This window comes from Mustela erminea, chromosome 1, assembly GCF_009829155.1.
Source record: "Mustela erminea isolate mMusErm1 chromosome 1, mMusErm1.Pri, whole genome shotgun sequence".
NCBI classification, from domain to species: domain Eukaryota; kingdom Metazoa; phylum Chordata; class Mammalia; order Carnivora; family Mustelidae; genus Mustela; species Mustela erminea.
Window position 1 is genome coordinate 51,079,206 of NC_045614.1, and position 22,684 is coordinate 51,101,889.

At 36.8% G+C, this 22,684-nt stretch overlaps 1 protein-coding gene across 1 annotated transcript in view; it reads right to left on the reverse strand.

The window, feature by feature from the left end:
* RAD18 (RAD18 E3 ubiquitin protein ligase) overlaps positions 1-22,684 on the reverse strand; it is a 107,327-nt gene that overhangs the window by 55,683 nt on the left and 28,960 nt on the right. The window contains exons 5-7 of the mRNA XM_032326102.1: positions 14,163-14,500; positions 11,511-11,610; positions 7,828-8,012 (exon numbers count right to left, since the gene is read on the reverse strand). Of these exons, the coding sequence (XP_032181993.1) occupies positions 7,828-8,012; positions 11,511-11,610; positions 14,163-14,500 (623 nt within the window). The remainder of the gene's footprint in view (positions 1-7,827; positions 8,013-11,510; positions 11,611-14,162; positions 14,501-22,684) is intronic.

Here is a 22,684-nt window from a genome sequence, read left to right on the forward strand (position 1 = left end):
AAGCGTTAAAGGAAGTTGCTTAAGCAGAGGAAATACGAAACAAGAAATTTATGTCTTCTTTATCTCTTCCTATAAGAGAAAATGAAGAATGTTAGAAATGGTAAAAATGAAGGTAAATACAAAATATATTTTTCTTTTTTTTAACCTCTCTAAAAGATAACTGTCCTTTTAAAGGAAAACAAGATTATTGTGTTAACAGCATAGGTAAAAATGTAAAACTCATGACAACAACAACACAAAGAATTAGGGATTGGGACTACACTGTCGTTAGGTTCTTATACTACAAATGAAGCATATCATTCGAAGGTAGACTGTGATTACTTGAAGGTATCTAGTACAAACCGCAGGTCAACCGCTAAAACTTTCTAAAAAGAAAATATACCCAAAGAAATAAAATGTATTAGTGGAAAAAAAATACTCTGTCCAAAAGAGAACCAATAAATAAATAAATGGAACAAAAGCAGATAAAACAAGCAAAAAACAATTAGGAAGACTTTAACTGTAAAGCCAACTATTACCAATAATTCCATTAAATGTAAATGATCTAAAAGCAATAATAAGAGATAGAAAATGTGTATTAGATTTAAAAAATCATAACAAACTACATGCTTTCAGCAAAGAATCCTTTTTATTTTATTAAGATTTTACTTACTTATTTTTACTTATTTACTTATTTTTTTACTTCGATTTTACTCAAAGTGAGCATGAGTAGGGAGAAGGGCAGAGAGACAAGCACACTCCATGCTAAGTTGGGAGCCGATGTGGGGCTCCCTCCGAGGACCCTGAGATCATGACCTGAGCTGAAGTCAGATGCTTAACTGACTGGGCCACCCCAGCACCCCCAAAGTACCCATTTTAAATAAAAGACATAGGTTCAAAATAAAGGTATGGAGAGAGATGTGTCATGTAAATACTAATTAGAAGAAACATAGAATAGCTATATTAATATCAGGTACAACAAACCTTAGAACAATGAATGCTGTCAGGGATGAAGAGAGAAATTACAGGGATGCCTGGGTGGCTCAGTCGGTTAAACGTCTGCCTTTGTCTCGGGTCATAATCCCAGGGTCCTAGGATGGAGCCCCACAGGAGCCTGCTTCTCCCTCTGCCTGCCACTCCCCATTTGTGCTCTCTTGCTCTCTCTCTCTTTCTCTTTGACAAATAAATAAATAAAATCTTAAAAAAAAAAAAAAGAGGGAAATCATATAATGATAAAGGGGTTAATTCACTAAGAAAACATTCCTACATGTGTTTGCACCTAGAACAGAAATTTAAAATTAACAAGAACTTCTAGTTCTGAAGATGGACTAAGACTCATACCTCTCCTCATACTCTTCCTAAGTATAACTAAAACTCTTAGATGTAATATAATAATAGACAATTGTAAGAGAATTATGAAAGATAGAAGGAGGAAAATGGACTACCTAAGGGTCTCAGAATTTAAAGAACAACATGATGATGAGTTCCCTAGGCTTTCTCTTTATCTTCTATATATACCAGACTGGGCACTGGTGAAACCTGCAGCCCAGAATCATCAACCATCTCTCTCTCTCTCTCTCTTTCCCTCTCTCTCTCCCTCACACACACACAAACTCCAAGAAACCAATTTTTGTTCTAGTAAAGGACTATGAAAGGATAAGACCAATAAACTTTTTGATAATACCTGATCTAGTCCAACTAAACACTGCTGATGCTTCCTGCCCACCAAAGTATCATCAGAGAATAAGTGTAGAGTATGGATTCTACCCCCTTAATTCCCCCAGCAGTAGCAGGAAGACTGGGGACAGCTTTTTTCTTTCAGGAACACTGTGCCAGTAAAGACCTAGTGAATAACCTAGACCTCTATCTCTCACCCACCAGTAGCAGGTAGCAACCTCATCCCCTAACAGTGATTGCAGTGAGGATCTCAAAGAGAAAAAACCTGAAGGTAACCATCCTTTAAACCTGCACAGCAAATCCTAAACACATTCCTGACCCACTCACATGTGAAATATCCTAAAATTAACAGGCCAGGAATGCCTGGGTGGCTCAGTCGGTTAAGCATCTGCCTTCGGCTCAGGTCATGATCCCAGGGTCCTGGGATCAAGTCCTGCATCAAGATCCTTGTTCAGCGGGGAGCCTGCTTCTCCCTCTGACTGCTGCTCCCTCTGCTCATGCTTGCGTGCGTGCTCTCTCACTCTCTCTCTCTCTCTCTCTCTGACAAATAAATAAATAAAATCTTTGAAAAAAATTAAATTAATAGGCCAAAAAGGTCTGAGAACTGAACCACAATATGGAATATCAGGTTTTCTGAGTGCCCCCCAGGTGGCAATTAAATGAAGCAGACCTGAAACAACACTGCAAGAGTTCTGAAAACTAAATTGTCATTAGAACCATAGTCCACAGAAGGAGGCCTGGATCTGAAGCTAAACCTTAACAGCGTGACTGCCTGTTACAGTAGAATATTTTAAAAGGAGCTAGAATCTCATATTACAGTCAAGATGTCCAGGACACAATAAAAACACTTATCAACTAAGAAGCAGGAAAATGATAACTTTAATGAGAAAAGGCAATCAACAAATGCTAACACTGAGATGACTCAAATCTTGAAACTATAAGAATTTTAAAGCTACCATCATAAAAATGCTTCAAGAGTACACTGTTATGGCATATGAGTATTATTCTTTGTATATTTTGGAATACTGTGTAACAGAGACTGGTAAAAATTAATGCAAGTAATATTTTTATGAAAATAACACTTATAAAAATCCTAGTTTTGGTGACATCTGTGTGGCTCAGTTGGTTAAGGATCTGCCTTCAGCTCCGGTTATGGTCCCAGGGTCCTGGGATCAAGCCCACATTGGGCTCCCTGCTTAATGGAGAAAATGCTTCCCCTTCTCCCTCTACTGCCCTCCTACTTGTGCACTCTCTCTTTCTCTCTCTCACTGTCTCTCTCTGTCAAATAAATAAAATCTTTTTAAAAAAATCTTAAAAAAAAAAAAAGAGTACACTGTTATGTGGAATTTAAGAAACAAACCACAGGATCATAGGTGAAGAGAGAAAAAAAATAAAACAAGCCAAAACCAGAGAGTGAAACAAACCATAAGAGACTCTTCATCATAAGAAACAAACTGAGGTTTGCTGGAGGGGAGGAGGGTGGAAGATGGGGTAAGTGGGTGACGGACTTTAAGAAGGGCATGTGATACAATGAGTGCTAGGTATTATATAAGACTGATGAACCACAGGCTTGTATCTCTGAAACCAATAAAACATTATGTTAATTAATTGAATTTAAATTAAAAACGATTTTAAAAATGCTTCAAGAATAATTAGGAGCACTCTCAAAACAAAAGAAAATAAAACTGCTACTGTATGTAATATTTTTATGTCCATTATAAAAGTACAGCTTTTTAAAGTAGTTTAAATCAGTTACTAATGTCTTAGAAGGGACAAGTGAGTAACAAGAATTAGAAACAAAGTGAAACAAATGAACCCCACTGTATTTCAGTAAAAAAAATCAAGTCACAATGAAAAAAGGTAAAAAGGAAATTATGACCACATATTTGCCTGCATACCCTCAGTCTAAGTAAGGGAGGAGGGGAGAAGCAGGCTGGGAGAGAGAACTAGAAAATATCCTGAATTCTTTTTCATAGGTAGGTCTGTTTTGCCATGGTGTAGTAGTATTGATGAAGCAATTTTAAAACTATTTTAATTGTGCAATAAAACTGAACAAATCAGTAAGTGTGCTGATGCTACTAAAGGGAGAATTCTCTCTGGCGGGGGGGGAGGGAAATATAAATATGTAAGAGAGAAAAGTAAGGAACTCTGTCAGATTGGACTGTAAACACAGGTTCAGTATGTCCTCATAATTTCTAATGCATATAAGTATAAATGGATTTACATGTGTACATACATATATAATACAGAGGCATACATGCATCAGGAGATACCACTACATATCCAACAGAATGGCTAAAATTAAGAAGACTGGAAATACTAAATGTCGGCAAGGAAGTGAAGCAAGTGGATCTCTCATACAATGAAGAATAGTGTAGCCATTTGAAAAACAGTTCAGCAGGGTGCCTGAGTGGCTCAGTGACCTCCGCCTTCAGCTCAGGTCATGATCTGAGGGTCCTGGGATTGAGCCCTGCATCAGGCTCTCTGCTCAGCAGGGAACCTGCTTCCCCCTCTCTCTATGCCTGCCTCTCTGCCTACTTGTGACCTCTCTCTCTCTCTCTCAAATAAATAAATAAAATCTTAAAAAAAAAAAAAAAGTTCAGCAATTTCTTTACTTTTAAGCATACACTTACTATATGACCCATGGGTATTTATCCAAGAAAAATGAAAACATATGGCTATACAACGATCTGTAATCCCATGTTCATCACAGCTTTATCCATAATAGCCCAAAACTGGAACACTGCTTGACAATAAAAATGAGTGAATTACTGATAATGCAACATGGGTAAATTTCAAGAGCACTGCACTAAGTGAAAGAAGCCAGATACAAAAGACTACATAATGTACAATATGTATAACTCCATTTGACTGGCATTTTAGAAAAGGCAAAACTAGAGAAACATAAAAGATCAGTATATCTCAGGGCCTTAGTGTAAGGAAGAGGGAAATGACTACAAAAGGGTAGAGGAATATCTGGGGAAGAAAATGTTCTATATTTTGACTGAAAGGATAGCTAGATGACTATGCATACATTTGTCAAAACTCATCTAACTATACACAGTAAAAAAATGCATTATAGAGCACACGGGTGGCACAGTTGGTTGAGCATCCAACTCTTGGTTTCAGCTCAGGTCATGATCTCAGGGTCATGAAATCAAGCCTCTTGTGGTGCTCAGCACTCAGTGTCAACTCTGCTTCAGACTCTCTCTCCCTCTCCTTCCGCCCCTCCCCGCTGCACTCCCCCCCACTAAAAAATTAATCTTTAAAAAATAATAGGATGACTATGCACCAATTTTAAAATGCACACATAAAAAGTGAATAAATAACAAGGTGCTGGATATAAGACAATGTATAAAAATTACCTACATTTTACATGCCAGTGACAAAAAAATAAAAATTGACATTTTAAAACAAGACACCAATTACAACTGCATCAAAAACATCAAATACCAATGAATAAGTCTTTTAAAAAAGCCCTTCATACTGAAGACTATAAAACATCACTGAGAGAAATGAAAAATTAAAGGGTTAAACCAAATTCATGGATTGAAAGACTCAAATAGGGTACCGATATCAACTTTGATACCAAACTGATTACAGATTCAACATAGGCCCAATCAAAATCCAAGCAGATTTGAGTTTCTTGATGAAATTTTACAGGCTTATTCTAAAATTTACATGGAAATACAAAGGGCCTACAAAAGCCAAGGCAATCTCAAAAAACAAAACTAGAGGAACACATTGCCAGGCTGCAAGATCTATTATAAATTACTCATAAGGGACGCCTGGGTGGCTCAGTGGGTTAAAACCTCTGCCTTCAGCTCAGGTCATGATCTCGGGGTCCTGGGATCGAGCCCCGCATCAGGCTCTCTGCTCCCCAGGGAGCCTGCGTCCTCCCTCTCTCTGCCTGCCTCTCTGCCTCCTTGTGACCTCTGTCTGTCAAATAGATAAATAAAATCTTTTACAATAAATAAATAAATAAATAAATAAATTACTCATAAAATAATTAAGACAACACACTACTGATAAAAGGATTAATGTGACTTAATGGAACAAAACAATGTCCAAGACCCACACATACATAGTTAGCTGATTCTCAATTAAGATGTACTGACAATTTTATGGGGAAAGGACGGTTTTTCAATAAATGGTGCTGCATTAATTGGCTATCCATATGGAAAAACGGGAGAATCTTGCCCTTACCTCACAATATATGCTAATATAGATTCCAGGTAAAATCTAGGTCAAAATGTAAAAGCAAAAACAATAAAACTTGCAGAAGAAAACAAACGATCTTCCTAATCTTGTAGTAGGCAAGGACATAGAAAGCGCTAATGAAAGGCAAAATGCAAAAGATTAAATAGTACAATTAAGAACTTAGATGTTTTGAATTAAGTCAGAGGCGAGCCTGTTTCTCCCTCTGCCTCCCCCATCAACCCCTCTCGTTCTCTCTCAGACAAATAAATAAAAATCTTAAAAAAAAATTGTGCTAAACATTGTAAGTCATTGGGGAAATGCAAACTAAAACCGTAATGAGATACTACCAAGAACCCACCAGAATAGCCAAAAAGGAAAAATGACAATACTGATGTTGTCAAGGATGTGAAAAAAACTGTAACTCTATGAACCTCCTGATGAAAGTGCACATTAGTAGAAATGAAAACAAGAAAGGAAGAAAAAAAAGGAACTAAATGAGGGGGAAAAAAGCACCCTCATACTGAGTTTTTTGCTATATTCATGAAAACTGAACAGCTGCAGAAATATAACAATTTCACTACTAGATATATATACCCCCAAAATATGTGTGAATAGGTGCATCAAAAAATAAAAGAGATTACTCACAGCAGCATTATTCTTAAGAGCCAAAGAGTAGAAAAAAATCCAAATAACCATCAACCACTGAATGGAAAAATAGTACGAAATACGTATACAATGGAATACTCTACAGCAACAAAAATGAAAAAAAATCACACCTGCACATGAAAACATGGATGAATTTTCTAAACGTAATGTTGCACAAATGAAGCCACACTCAAAAGAATAGATAAGCTATTTATTATTCCATTTACATAAAGATAAAATATAGGCAAAAGCAGACAAAATGAATAATCCCTACTGTTAGAAGTCAAGATGGTGATCACCTACGAGAATGAAGGTGGTAGTGACTGGAGGTGGGGAGCACAGGGACTTTTGGGACACTGGTTCTGACCTGAAAAGTGGTAACAAAGGTATTTTCCCTCTGTGAAATACACTGTGATAATTCACCAAACAATACAATTTGTATATTTTTCTGTTTGCATATTATACTTGTTTTTAAAAAATTAGGTAATTCTTGGGGTGCCAGGATGGCTCAGTGGTCAAAGTGGCCTCTGCCTTCGGCTCAGGTTATGATCCCGGGGGTTCTGGGATCGAGCCCCACATTGGGCTCTCTGCTCAGTGGGAAACCTGCTTCTCCCTCTCTCTCTGCCTGCTTCTCTGCCTACTTGTGATCTCTGCCTGTCAAATAAATATATAAAATCTTTAAAAAAAAAAAATTAAAAATTAGGTAATTCTTTATATACTAATAATTCAAAGAACTCCAAAATATGTGTGTGGCTAAATGAAACAGGACAAATCATTAAAGAGTGTATATATAATGCTAACATTTTTACCAAACAATAATCAAGGACATATGTTTGTGTATAATTAATAATCATAATGATAACATTTACTGAATGCTAATTACTTGCTAAGGTATGGGGCTATGCATTTTTCATTTATTCCTTTCAAAACACTATGCAGTATGCAGTATTATAACCCTTATTTTATAGATGAGAAAAGTGAGAGAATTAGTAACTTGCCCATAGTTTCCCAGTCATAAAGCTGCAAAACTGGGATTTTAACATGACTCTCTAGATCAACTCTTCCTCCCACACTATCTCTGGAAAGATACACAAAAGAAACCAGCAGCAGTGGTTACCTCTGAGAGAGAAAGAATAGTGACTGAGAGACTGGCTGGGAGAAAGGCTTATCAGAGTATAACTAAGTACCTTTTGAAGAAATACATCTGCATGTCCCATCTATTATCAAAATTGTATTTATTAAAATTCTGTTTTATGACTTATAATCCCTGAGCTACACAAAACTGATTTAACCAGAAAACAAGAACTCATTGCTTTATTAGTTTACCTGATTTAGGATGCAAAGCATCGCACTGGGCATTGTACATGTGTACAAATTCTTGGTGCCTTTTAATGAGCTGTTGTTTATTTCCTTGAACAGACAGTCCATGCTCTTTTAGCTTTTTCTTTAAATCACGATCTGAGAGCAAGTTATATACAGTTTTGGGCAGAGGCTTCCTTTTGTGAACAGAACTAAAAAGAGGGGAAAGAAAGAGATCACTTAGAGTTACTGTGAACTATCAAATGTTCTCCACATAAAACAGTTAATTGGCCTTCTGATGGAGTACCAGTGTGACTGGGAAAATAGCGGAACCATTAAGATAAAAATGGGAAAGAGAAGAAGAATTAAATTTGCAAATAAGGTTGACAGTGTTAGACATGATGCATCTGAGGTGCCCACAGCACATTCAGATACCAAGGTCTAGGTGGCAACCAACTTAGAGAAAAAGGTCTCAGAAAGATGTCAGGCCTAAAGATACAGACTGGCAACACCCATGGAAGGCTTGTGCACTAAATGCTATGAGAATCTCACTTCAGAATCACACTTACATAGAGTTCCTCAGTTCTCCATTGCTTTAAAGCATCTTTGTCTCAAAATGTGCCAGTGTTTTCCATGCAAAATTTCTGCAAAAAACTGTTACCTGGGATGATCAGAGTACAAACACTATTGAGATTTAGACTACAGATTTAAGAATATAGCTGCTTTTGAAAAAGTGCCAATCCACAGGCAAAACTGCTTCCTTAAAGTGTAGGCAATCATTGTACAAAAGCTCGATTAAATAAAAGATGCATTGGGATGGTTAGTTTTAACCAATTCATAACTGCCAATGAAAAAAGAATTCTGAAAGTTGACAGGAAGATAATATTCTTATGGCAACATCTTCAAAGAACATGACTGAAAACAACAGCAAGAAATACAATAAGGTTTTGTTCTCTTCAACTTCAATTAATTATATTAACAAATATATAAGGATTACAAGCACCATCTGTCTCTTCATTTTATTTATATAATTTATACACTGACAAGCACTAAGCTACAATTTAATATAGCAAAGCCCTATGAAAAGACATTCTGCTCCCTCCAAAAAACCAGTTAAGAAACATTACTTCTTAAAATGGAATAGAAGTCAAGCTACCTAAGGGTATCAATGATTTGGACAATTTTAAAAACAGAACTCCTTAGTGAGCTTTAAACTATTTAATCTGATTATAAACTGGCTCTCTGAGTACATTACTTGGCTCAATACCATAGCAATTAGGTGCTTAATAAATACGCATTCAAAGTAGTCAGTAAAATTCCAATATTCCAAAATTTAAATACCAGTAAAAACTAATAAGCACTTGAAAGTAAACAGTTTATCCAAAAAAAAAAAAAAAAAACCCAACAAAACAAAACAAACCCGAGATTTTACAAAGGACTTGCATTTAACTAGTTCACCTTCAAAGCCATACTACACAAACTGGAGTAAATCTTGGAATCACCAAGGGAGTTTATTAAATTGTAGATTCTTGGTCACACCTCCACACCACACCATCCCCCAATTTTGATTACATTCAGAAGTGGAGACCTAAAATCTATGTTAACAAGCTTCCATAGAGTAAATCTGATGTAAATCGCCCAAAGACTACACTGAGAGAAATAGTACAATTAAATATCTGTAGAATGAAAACAACCAAACATTTTTCTACTAACCAACAGTACCATTCCCTAAATTATTTCTTTTATGCTTTATCAATAACATCTAAAAGCCAGAGATAACTATTTATCATAGAAAGACCTACAAACCCTCAAGAAAGTACATTTTTCTGAAAACTGCCCAGTGGGCTCTATGAGACAGGTAAGATTACAGCTAAATAAAATCACAGTGGGTAGCAAGAGCTAAAACATTTTGTAGGAGTTTATACAAGCACACTGTCAGGGACAGTTCAATAATCTTATCAAGGATAGACAATTAAACTCATGACTGTGAAATTCAAATGGGAAACTCAACAGTTTAATGGCATTTACCAGGAAAAGCACCAACAGAAATCAACAATTTCTATCCAGAATTTTAAAATATGAAGGACAGATGATTCCCAAAACGTGAAGGTAACACTGATCCATCATCCATGATTTAGTGAAAGTGAGTAATGCATTTAGGAGTCTTCAGAATCTGAAGACATCAAAAGGACGAACAGTCTTTGAATCAACTCTGACACAACTTTACATAGAATGGGTTAAGGGTTGTCACCCCTATCAAAGAAACGTCCTGCCAGGGTGTTGTGGATAAAATGTTCTAAATGTCATAGTATATTTTATGTGACCAGACCCCAGGACCAGGATGTAACTAAATGGAAATGCAGTTCAATGTTCCCCTAAGCATATCTCTACAAATCAGTTTTGTAAGACGTAAATTATGAGGATAAAAAGGTTTTGGGGTCAAGGGGTGCCTGAGTGCCCCTGTGGGTTAAGTGTCTGCCTTTGGCTCAGGTCATGACTCAGGGTCCTGCGATTGAGCCCCACAGTTGGCTCCCTGCTCAGCGGAGCCCCTCCCCTGCTCATGCTCTCGCTCTCTCTCATAAATAAATAAAACCTTTAAAAAAAAAAAGATTTTGGGGGTGCCTGGGTTGTTCAGTGGGTTAAAGCCTCTGCCTTTGGCTTGGGTCATGATTCCAGGCCTCTGGGATAGAGCCCCACATCGGGCTCTCTGCTTAGCAGAGAGCCTGCTTCCTCCTCTCTCTTTCTCCCTGCCTACTTGTGATCTCTGTCGTCAAATAAATAAATAAAATCTTAAAAAAAAAAAAAAAAGAAAGATTTTTGGGTCAAGTAAATGTAGCACTCACTAGATTAAACAAAACCCAACAATTGCATTGATACAGGACTTCTCAAAGCCTTCAATACACTAACTGGTATAATGAATCTTTCCCTAAGAAATATGATATGCAGGGCTTCTAAACTGCAAGACAGAGCAAATGGCAGGACTACGGTATTCCAAGGAGCAGGGTTTGGAACCACTATTGGAACTTGAACTTAATTATGTTTGGATGAGTATGTCTTTGGATAAACTGACAAAACTAAATGTATTAGAAGAAATATGACAGATGCATCTAGAAAAAGAGCAGTCCAAGCAATACTATCAGTGCTGATTTCTCACTATTCAATAAGGAGAAAATACTCAGCCTCTATACTTGAAACTCATTCCTCAGGAAGAGACACTTTTTTTTTTTTTTTTTAAAGTGGGCTTAAGGGACGCCTGGGTGGCTCAGTTAGTTGGGCAGCTGCCTTCGGCTCAGGTCATGATCCCGGCGTCCTGGGATTGAGTCCCGCATCGGGCTCCTTGCTCCGCGGGGAGCCTGCTTCTCCCTCTGACTCTGCCTTCCACTCTATCTGCCTGTGCTCACTCTCGCTCGCTCTCTCTCTGACAAATAAATTAAAAAAAAAAAAAAAAAAAAAGTGGGCTTAAAAAGTGCCCAATGTGGAGCCTGAACTCAGGACCCTGAGGTTGAGAGTCACATGATCTACTGACTAAGCCAGCCAGGCGCCCCAGGAAGAAACACTTCTAAGGAGAAATGCAGGTCACCGGATTCTCATGGCGTATGGGAAATAACCCTCAGGATGAAGAAGCCAGAATGGAAGAGGTGGAAAATAGTTTAAAAATCATAAGAAGTACCTTGCTGAGGTAACTCAAAGGTTATGCTTAACTTTCTTACCTTCTGAGGCTTTCCTTCTTCTCCTCACGTGTTAAACAGCTGTCTAAGTGCTTATTAATGTGATTTTCTGGAATATTAACCCCGCAAACAGGACAATCCACTGTAATTTTTAAAAAGAGAAAGAGAGACTTTATTATTTACATAAAGGGCAAAAATAATGTATAACCTGTCATCTTTCAGCAATTAATATAAAAAATAGAATCCCAACCTTCACATGCACTTAGGAAAGCAGAAGAAAAAAAGAATGACACCTCAGGGCAACAGGACTGGGAGACACTATTCACTGAGTAATGACTAAGTTGTGGTAAGTCACATAATTAGAATCCGGGGCTTACAGAAGAGATTGCAAAGAAGTCTGGAGATTCATTTATCAGAAAATGATTTGGTAAGTCTTTTTTACTGAGGGGTGACTGACCTATAGAACTAATCTTAAGTTTTTCTGTCTTAGGAGCCATTCATCTGCAGCACTATAGCAATCATAACAACATGAATAAGATAAACCTGGCTGGGGACAGGAAGCTATGCAAAACTAAACTGAAACATTTGTTGGTTTGGGCCAACTACTATCAAAATTAACAATGGTTACAAATTTAATAACTTAGCTCTTATTTGTAATTACAAATGTAGTATTGCCTTTAGAAAACACAATCACTGTCAAACTGTTTGATGAAGTTGCAGTTTGATGAAGTTGTGGAAGAATCTTGGGGCTCAGAGGCCACCATGATAATGGCAGGGGTGAAGCAGGAGGTCAGGCCCTCCATCTCTACTTCAATGGAGCAGGACCAATTTTAGCGATTTTATGTGTTACAGTTCGCAGTTAAATTTTAATTGAAAAAATTGGTCTGTTGGGGAAAAAAGTTAACTATCAAGCTAAAAACACTACAAGAACTGTCAACTGATAGACTAACAAAATATATGGTAGGAAATGCAAGATTCACATATCCTTACAAAAAAAATTTTTTTTTAATTTTATTTATTTATTTGAGAGAGAGAGATAGTGAGAGAGTGACATCAACAGTGGTAGACGGAGAAGCAGGCTCCACTGCTGAGCAGGGAGCCTGATGCAGGGCTCAATCCTGGGACCCTGGGATAATGACCTGAGCTAAAGGCATACCCTTAACTAACTAAGCCACCAAGCGCATCTCGTTACAAAATTTAAACCCTTGACAACTAATATGCTAACTTTAACCTAAGTTTAATAACCACTAATAGTGGGGCACCTGGGTGGCTCAATCAGTTGAGCATCTGCCTTCAGCTCAGGTCATGATCTCAGGGTCCTGGAATAGAGTTTGCATCACCAGGCTCCCTGCTTAGCAGGGAATCTGCTTCTCCTTCTCCCTCTGCCTTTCCCTGCCATTTGCACTTTCTTGTGCATGCTCTCTCTCTCCCTCAGATAAATAAATAAAATCTTTTTTAAAAAACTAAAATAAATAACCACTAACTGCCCTGCACTATGTGTGATGTGGGTGTACCAAAGATATCTTAGTGTCTGCCTAAAAGGTGCCCTGAACTTCACAGGTAAGAGGAGACATGGAAACATAAGTTAAACAAGCTAATTCATCAAAAAAGCAAACTATAAACAAAATAGCCCAGAAAACAAGTGCTGTAACACTTTCATGATGTGAGATGTCAATATCATCTAACATAACTAAAGAATGATTAGGATCTGAATAGAGTATAAAAAGGTAAAACAGGGGTCAGGAAAACTTTTTTTTTTTTTTTTTTTTTAAGAGAGAGAGAGAGAGAGAGCAAGAGCATGCACATGAGTGAGCACGGTGGGGGTGGGGACTGGATATCTCAAGCATGCTCCCTGCTGAGCACAGACCCCCCCCCCCAACACAGGGTCCGATCTCACAACGCTGATATCATGACCTGAGCCAAAATCAAGACTTGGATGCTTAACATAATGAATCACCCAGTCGTCCCAGCAAACCTTTTTAGTTAAGGGCCAGCTAGTAGAGATTTTAGGCTCTACGGGCTAAATGGTCTCTGTTATAACTACTAACCACGGCCATGGAGCATGAAAGCATTCATCAACAGTATATCAACAAATGGGTGCAGCTATTTTCTAGTGAATCTTTACTTACAAAAATAGGTGTAAAGCCAAATTTGGCCTACAGCTTGTAGTTTTTCCAATCTCTGGGTTTATTCAAGGAATAATGGGAAGATTAGCGTGGCTACTGCAGGAGGATTTTTGAGATGAAGAGGTAAGAAATAAGGTCAGACATCTAGGGGAGGGGTCTAATTGTCTATAGCTATAAATGCCAGTCAGAACAGCTTGGAAGTTTCAAAGAGGGGCATAAGAAGATAAAAGGAGCTCTTTAAGATTAAACTGGAACTGATATGACAGATGAGGAGGGAAATTAAAAGCTGAAAATTAGAAAGCGACTGCCATAGTTAAAATATGAGCTAATTAAAATTGCTTCATTTTTCCAGCAATCAGCCTGAATTCCTATTCTGTGAGAGAGAAAGAGTATAAAAATATCTTGCAGCACTGCTTACTTACATCAATTCCCGAGACTGTTATAATGTGAAATGTGGTTTGTCTTTTCCCATTCCATCCCCCTCAAGATGCTTATTTATTCTCAGGTCATATAGGATGAAAAAATTTCCCATAAGTAAGAAAATACATATATGAAAATAATTTCCTACCTTTGGTAACCTGTTTCAAAGTTGATGTAGAGGGTGTCTCAGGAACATGACCATCTAAGGAACACAGAGCTGCCTTTTCTATGGAAGGTGTCTCCTTGGTCTTTGAAGAAGTGCTCACCTCTTTCTGAGGGATGAATTTAATCTCATTCTCTTTTATCAACAACTCTGATGTAGAACCACCAGTTTCTCTGATCAAGAAATTTTCCATTAACCTGCTTCCTTGCTTTAAAGAATGTCTGAAGGCTACAGGAGTGTGTGCTTTGGCAGCAAGGTTCTTTGAAGAGGAGGAAGCAGGAGATATGGGTGGTGACTCCAAGGCAAACTGCAAAAGATGATTCCTTGAAGCACAAAAAACACAATGGATAATGAAGATGTCAAATTATATACAATAAGTAAACTGTAAACATAAGCTGTTCATCCAATTAACACTTGCTTCTGTGAAATACCAAACTTATTCCATAATGACAAACCAGTATTTCTTCAAAGCAACAAATCTGACTTAAAAGGCAGTTAATCTTTTATAAAGGAAAATGGAGATACTTTAGCAACTGGCCATAAAGAATACCTGGTGTGAGACTTATTCTCCAACCATACACAACTTTAGGATCTGAGCAAAACATACAAAACAAATGTTTCTAGCATGGACTATCATCAATGCAAGGCTGTAGTCAGTGAAAGAAAAGGGAAACATGAGGTGACCCAACATTCCCCTAAGAACTTCCCCTGGAAGCATCTTCTGGAGTTAGGTATTAAAATGAAGTCCAAATAGGGACCAGAGGGAAGAGAGATGAGAGTTCTGAGCAAAGATGGCTAGGATTGAAGGGGTAGGGTGCTGGACTGGGGGTACCCATAGAAAGAGAACCCCCCAAATCTGCACAAATTCTCATCCATTCCTGATCATCTCCAGGGCTGCAAAAGCCTAAGAGAGAAAACAAGAGAATCTCGTAAGAAGCACATGTTGAGAAGCTGAGATTCCCAAGGTCAGTGAAAAGTTGTTGGGAGTCTGAGCACAGCCAAACCGGAAAGATATTGGTAAAGATCCCAGACATTCAGTTAAAACCCCACAAAGGCCATATCTCAGGATAAAGGACCATACTCTGGAAATATAAAACATAAATAGACCAAACCAGCAAAAAACTAAATAAGGCCCTAACAGAATAAAAGTGAAGAACTGGTGGGAAGCCTGGATGGCTCAGTCAGCTAAATGTCTGACTCTCGATTTCACGTCAGGTCTTGATCTCACAGTACAGTGCATTAAGCCTCACACTGGGCTCCATACCAGGCCTGGAGCCTACATTAAAAAAAAAAAAAAAAAAAGGAGAAAAAAGTGAAGAGCTGATAACTTAGCCACTTGTGAGAAGAGAATCCAACATCTTTCAAAGGAAGATAATTCACAGTCTCTATAACATTTCATCGGAACACATTTAAAAATGACTAGACATGCAAAGAAGCAAGAAATTGGCCACTAATTAAAAGATCAAATAGTCAATGGAAGTGGATCCAGAGGTGATCCAAAGAGTGGCATTAGAAGGACTTCAAAATTACTGTGATGAATATTAAAGATGAAAAAAAAAAAAAAAGAATAAAAAGGTAGCATACTGTTAGGAGGAATTAAAATCCATCCCAAAAAGGATAAACAAAGAAAATAAAACCTAGGCATGTATTACTCAAACTGTTAAAAAAATAAAGAAATTCTTGCACATAACCAAAAAAAAAAAAAGCCATGGTACCTCTAAGCATGGTTTCTCAACCTTGGCACTACTGACACTTTGAAACAGATACTTCTTTTGCTGTTTTGGGCATTGTAGGAACATCAGTAGCATATACCCCACTCTAGGTTGAGACAACCAAAATGTAACCAAACATTACCAAATGTCCCCTAGGGGAGGGGTAAAGGGAAAGTAAAATCACTCCCAGCTGAGAACCACTGCTCTAAGAAATAATAAAAACATTATTTACTTCTCGACAAAAACAATGAGAGCAAGAAGATAACAGAATGACATCATGACATATTTAAAAAGCAAAACTACCAGGAGTTCTATTTTCCATTGAAAATAGTGCTCTAGGGAGCCTGGGTGGCTCAGTCCATTAAGTGTCTCCCTTCGGCTCAGGTCATGATCCTGGATCATGTTGTCCCGGATCCTGGATGGAGTTCCCCAGAGAGCCTGCTTCTCCCTCTGCCTCTGCTTCTCTCTCTCTGTCTCTCATGAATAAATAAAATCTTTTTAAAAAGAAAAAAAAAATAGTATTCTAAAGTGAAAGCAAAATACACTCTCAAACTAAGAAAAGCAAAGAGAATTCCTCACTGGCAGACAAAAAATACTATAAGACAAGCTTAAGGGAAACAATTTTAGAAGGAAGCACAAAAATGTCGGCAAGAATCAACAGCTCCAGAAATGGTAAATATGTGTTCAAAAACAAAACTACTGACGGTTTTCAACAACACTAACAATGTCTTACAGGATTTATAACACACATGGAAATAAAATACATACAAAAACATAGCAAAATAAGGGAGACTGAATAATATAAAAATACTGTGAAGTTCTTGAATTGTTCAGGACATAATAAAAGTACTAATTTATGGTACATTATCATTAGGATATATTTTGTAATTTTTTCAGTAAGGACTTAAAAGGGTAAGGCTCAGAGTGTTGAGCCGCTGCCTTCGGCTCAGGTCATGATTTCAGGGTCCTGGGATCGAGTCCCACATCGGGCTCTCTGCTCAGCAGGGAGCCTGCTTCCCTCTCACTCTCTCTGCCTGCCTCTCTGCCTACTTGTGATCTCTGTCAAATAAATAAATAAAATCTTTAAAAAAAAAAAAAAAGAGTGACACTAAGAGATATAATGTAAAAACTAACAAAAGAAATTAAAAAATAAAAATACTCTTAATATTGAAAAGAATGGGCAGGAATAAAGAAATAATTTTTTTTTTTTTTTTAAAGGAGCAAATGGAGAAAGAAAACAAAAAGTAACATGGCAAATTGTAATCACATTAAATGTAATGGATACAGACTCCAAAATACAAAGATGGTCAGACTGGATTAAAAAATAAAACACAAAAGATATAACTATATACTGTGTGAAAGAAAACACTTTTTTTTTTTTAAGATTTTATTTATTTATGAGAGAGAGAGAGAGCGAGAGTGCGCACAAGCAGAGGGAGTGGCAAGCAGAAGGAGAGGGAGAAGCAGACTCCCTGTTCACTAGGGAGCCTGATGTGGGACTCAATCCCAGGACCCTGGGATCATGACTGAGATGAAGGCAGATGCCACCTAGGCGTCCCAAAACACTTTAAATATAAAGACCCAGGATGGTTAAAAATAAAAGGATGGGAACAGATGTACCACGAAAACACTAATGAAGAGAAAGCTGATATGGCAACATAAGTAAAAGATAACATTAAGGCAAAAAGTATCATGAGACATAGAAGGGGATATCTCATTTTGACAAAATGGTCAATTTAATTCGAAGCCATAAAAATCATAAATTATATTCACTTAAAAGCATAGTTTCAAAATATATAAAGCAAAAACTCCCAGAACTAAAAGGAGGAACAGCCCATTCATAATATTGTTTGGTTTAAATAATAGTATGTATAAATCTAAACACACCTTTCTAACTTACAAAACAGATAAAAATCAGTAAGAATACAGAATATCTGAACCAACCCAATTAATCAAATTGATGTAATTAACAAAAAATATTACAACTGACAAATGCAGAATACATATCCTTTTCAAATATACATGGCCCATTTACCAGCATAGACCACATTCTGGGCCATAAAGTAAATCTCAACAAATTTACAAGGGATGAAAAAATTCAGTGTATCTACTCTGACCACTGTGACTTCATGTGACACCCAGTAACAAAAAAATAAGACAATCTCCAAACTTTTAAGAGACACATTAAGTGTGTGAAGCACCACACTTTCAAATAACCCTTTAGGTCAAACATAATGCAAATTAGAAAATATTCTGAGTTGAATGACAACTTGGATGTTTGCTAAAACAACATATAGCTTAATAGAAAAACTGAAAATCAACACTCAAAGCTTCCAACTTAAAACATTAGGTAATGAAGAGCAAATAATGAAGTAAGTAATAATAGATATTAATGAAATAGAAAATAAGCATTTAAGAGGATTTGAGCAAAGCCAAAAGTTGGTTCTTTCAAAAAAATTAACAAAACTAGTAAACTTCTACCAAGACTGAACAAAAAAAAAGTGAAAATACAAACTATGAAACAAAGAATTATAAGGAGACATCATTATGAATCCAACAGAAATTAATATGAGGATATTATCAATAAAATCAAAATTTTAAATGAAATGGAGAAATTTCTTAAAAAAGACTACTCATCAAAAACTGCCAAAAGGAAGAAACAGAAACTCTGAAGAGTGGTATTATCTAGTAAAGAAACTGAGCTGTAATTAAAAACCTTCCTACATAGAAAACTCCAGGCCCAGTTGGTTTTGCTGGTAAATTTTACCAAATAATTCTGGAAGAAATAATATAATATCAGTGTTACACAAAATCATCCAGAAAATTAAAAAAATATTATTTCCCAGTTCACATTAAGCTAGCATAACCTTGATAACAAAATCTGACAAGTACATTGTAGGAAAAAAACATTATAGTCTAATACAGACACAAAAATCATAAATGAAATATTAACAAATAAAATCTGGACACAAATAAAAAAAAATAATGCACTATAACCAAGTGGGATATATTCCAAGAACACAAGGTTGGTTGGTTTGCTATTTGAAAAATCAATCTAATTCACCACATTAGCAAAATAAAGGAGAAAACTATACAATCATTACAATAAATGCAGAAAAAACATTTGATAAAAATTCAATACCCATTCAGAATAAAAACACTTTAGAAAACCAGGAATAGAAGGTAACTTTTTTTTTTTTTTTTTTAACTTAAAGTAGGCTCTGTGCCCAGCATGGAGCCCAACACAGGGCTTGAACTCACAAGCTTGAGATCAAGACCTGAGCAGAGATCAAGAGTCAGATGCTTAACTGAGAGAGCCACTCAGGCCCCCAAAAGGAAACTTTCATAATCTGACAAAAGATAACTTCAAAAAAACTATGCTAATATTATAGTCACTTTAATAAACTTTGGATATCTCCCCCTAAGACTGAAAACAAGAAAAAGATATGTCTACCACCACTATTTCTCTTCAAATTGTACTGGAGGCTCTAGCTTTTGTGGTAAGGCAGAAAAAAACACACAAACAACAAAATACACACACACACACACACACACAAACACACATATATGCATACACACACACACAAAAACAATGGGAAAAAAGAAAACTTATTATTTGCAGGTGACATGATTATGTTCAAAATAATCTAAAGACTCCACATGCAACTAGAATAAGTGAATTTTTGCAGGACCCTGAACGTAATATCAGTTAACAAAAATTAATGTCTATATGTTAGCAAAGAGAAAATGAAATTTTAAAATAAATACCACTTGAAATACCATCAAAAACTTTAAATACCTAAGAATAAATTTAACAAAAATGTATAAAATTTATATCTTGAAAACCACCAAATCTGCTGAGGGAAATTTTTATCCTATTTTTTTTTTTTTTTTTTTTTGTGTTTTAATAAAACTTTATTTATAAAAATAGGTGTCAAACCATATTTGGCCTTATTTTTTTCTTTTTTTTTTTTTTTTTTATTTTTATTTTTTATTTATTTTTATTTTTTTTTTTTTATTTCCAGCATAACAGTATTCATTATTTTTGCACCACACCCCGTGCTCCATGCAATCCGTGCCCTCTATAATACCCACCACCTGGTACCCCAACCTCCCACCCCCTGTCCCTTCAAAACCCTCAGATTGTTTTTCAGAGTCCATAGTCTCTCATGGTTCACCTCCCCTTCCAATTTCCCCCAACTCCCTTCTCCACTCTAAGTCCCCATGTCCTCCATGCTATTTGTTATGCTCCACAAATAAGTGAAACCATATGATAATTGACTCTCTCTGCTTGACTTATTTCACTCAGCATAATCTCTTCCAGTCCCGTCCATGTTGCTACAAAAGTTGGGTATTCATCCTTTCTGATGGAGGCATAATACTCTATCCCCAGGGGTACAGGTCTGTGAATCACCAGGTTTACACACTTCACAGCACTCACCAAAGCACATACCCTCCCCAATGTCCATAATCCCACCCCCTTCTCCCAAACCCCCTCCCCCCAGCAACCCTCAGTTTGTATCATGCTTAGTGAAATAAGTCAAGCAGAGAAAGACAACTATCATATGATCTCCCTGATATGAGGAAGTGGTGATGCAACATGGGGGCTTAAGTGGGTAGGAGAAGAATAAATGAAACAAGATGGGATTGGGAGGGAGACAAACCATAAGTGACTTTTATCCTATTTTTTAAAAGATTTTATTTATTTATTTGACAGAGAGATAGAAAGCATAAATAGGCAGAGCAGCAGGCAGAGGAAGGAGAAGCAGCTCCCTGAAAAGCAGGGAGCCCAATTCAGGGCTGGATCCCAGGACCCTGGGATCATGACCTGAGCCGAAGAAAGATGCTTAACCAACTGAGACATCCAGGTGCCCTTGCTAAGGGAAATTTTTAAAAAAACCTCAGTAAAGAAATATCCTATGTACATGGATTAGAAAACTCAACAATGTTAACATATCCATTTTCTCCATATTTATTTATAGATTCAATAAAATGCAAAGCACAAAAAAGGCAACTTTTGTGGGGGTGGAAATGATACATTCATTCTAAGATTATGGAGTATTATGGATATACACAATGGAGTATTATGCCTCCACCAGAAAGGATGAATACTCAACTTTTCTATCAACATGGACAGGACTGGAGGAGATTATGCTGAGTGAAATAAGTCAAGCAGAGAGAGTCAATTATCATATGGTTTCACTTACTTGTGGAGCATAAAGAATAACATGGACGCCATTGGGAAATGGAGAGGAGAAGGCAGTTGGGGGAAACTGGAGGGGGAGACGAACCGTGAGAGACTGTGGACTCTGAGAAACAAACTGAGGGTTTTGGAAGGGAGGGGGTAGAGGGTTGGGTGAGCCTGGGGGTGAGTATTAAGTAGAGCATGTATTGCATGGAGCACTAGGTGTGGTGTATGAACAATGAATTCTGGAACACTGAAAAGAAATAAAATAAAATTAAATTTAAAAAAAAAAAGAAATCAAGAAATCAAAGGCCCCAGAATGAAAGTAGTCTTAAAGGAAACCAAAGTTGAGTACTCATACTACAAATGTTAAGAACTTAACAGCACAGTTATTGTATTAAAGACACTGTAGTTTTAGCTGAAAGAGACACAGAGAATGTGTCCAGAATGTCCAGAATTAGCCCAATACGTGTAGTCATTTGATTTACAACAAAGGAGCCACTGCAATTTAGTGAGTCTTGATAAATGGTGCTCAAGCAACCAAGTATCTGTCGAGGAAAAAAAAAATGAATCCTGACTCTTAACCTCCATCATACATAAAAATTAACCTGAATAGGTTCACAGGCCTAAGTGTAAAAGCTAAAACTGTAACAATTCTAGGGGGAAAAAAATGGGAAAAATATCTATAACCTGAGGCAGGCAAAGACTTTTTAGGCAAGATTTTTTTTTAAAGTAGTAATCATTAAAAAAAGACAGACAGAGAGAGAGAATGGACTTCGTCAAAATTTAAAAATGTTCATCAAGACACCCTTTAGAAAATGAAAAGATAAGCCAATCACAGGAAGAAAAAAAATACATATATATGACCAAAATACATAGAAAACTACAAATTGATAAGAAAAAAACAAAATACCATTTCTAAAAATTCGGTCAAAATTTAACAGACCCAAAGATACAAGAAGAGTCAGTAAGTACATGAAAAGGTACACTAATCATCAGAAAGTGCAAATTAAAACCACAATGAGTTATCACTTCACACCCAATGAAATGTTTACAACTAAAAGGATTAATGTTACCAAATGCTAATGGGACATAGAGCAACTGAAATTCTCATAAACTGCTGGTAGAGGTGGTCCAATCCAGCAGGAAAACTATGTGCCAATTTCTTATGATGTTCAATACACACCTAGCATTTAAGCCAGCAATTCCATTCATAGATATGTACCCAAAAGAAATGAAAACAGATGCACACAAAGATGAACACAAAGACTGGACACAAATGTTCACGGCAGCTTTTGTCATACTAACCACAAAATGGAAATAATCCAAATTCATCAACAGATGAATAGATAAGCAGAAGGTTTTCAAATGACTTTACACAGACACATCAGGAATCACTACCTACAGCAGCTATAGCCTTATAAAACATATTTCTTATTTATTTATTTATTTATTTATTTGACAGACAGAGATCATAAGTAGGCAGAGAGGCGGGCAGAGAGAGAAAGGAGGAAGCAGGCTCCTTGCTGAGCAGAGAGCCCGACGCAGGGCTTGATCCCAGGACCCTGAGACCATGACCCGAGCCGAAGGCAGAGGCTTTAATCCACTGA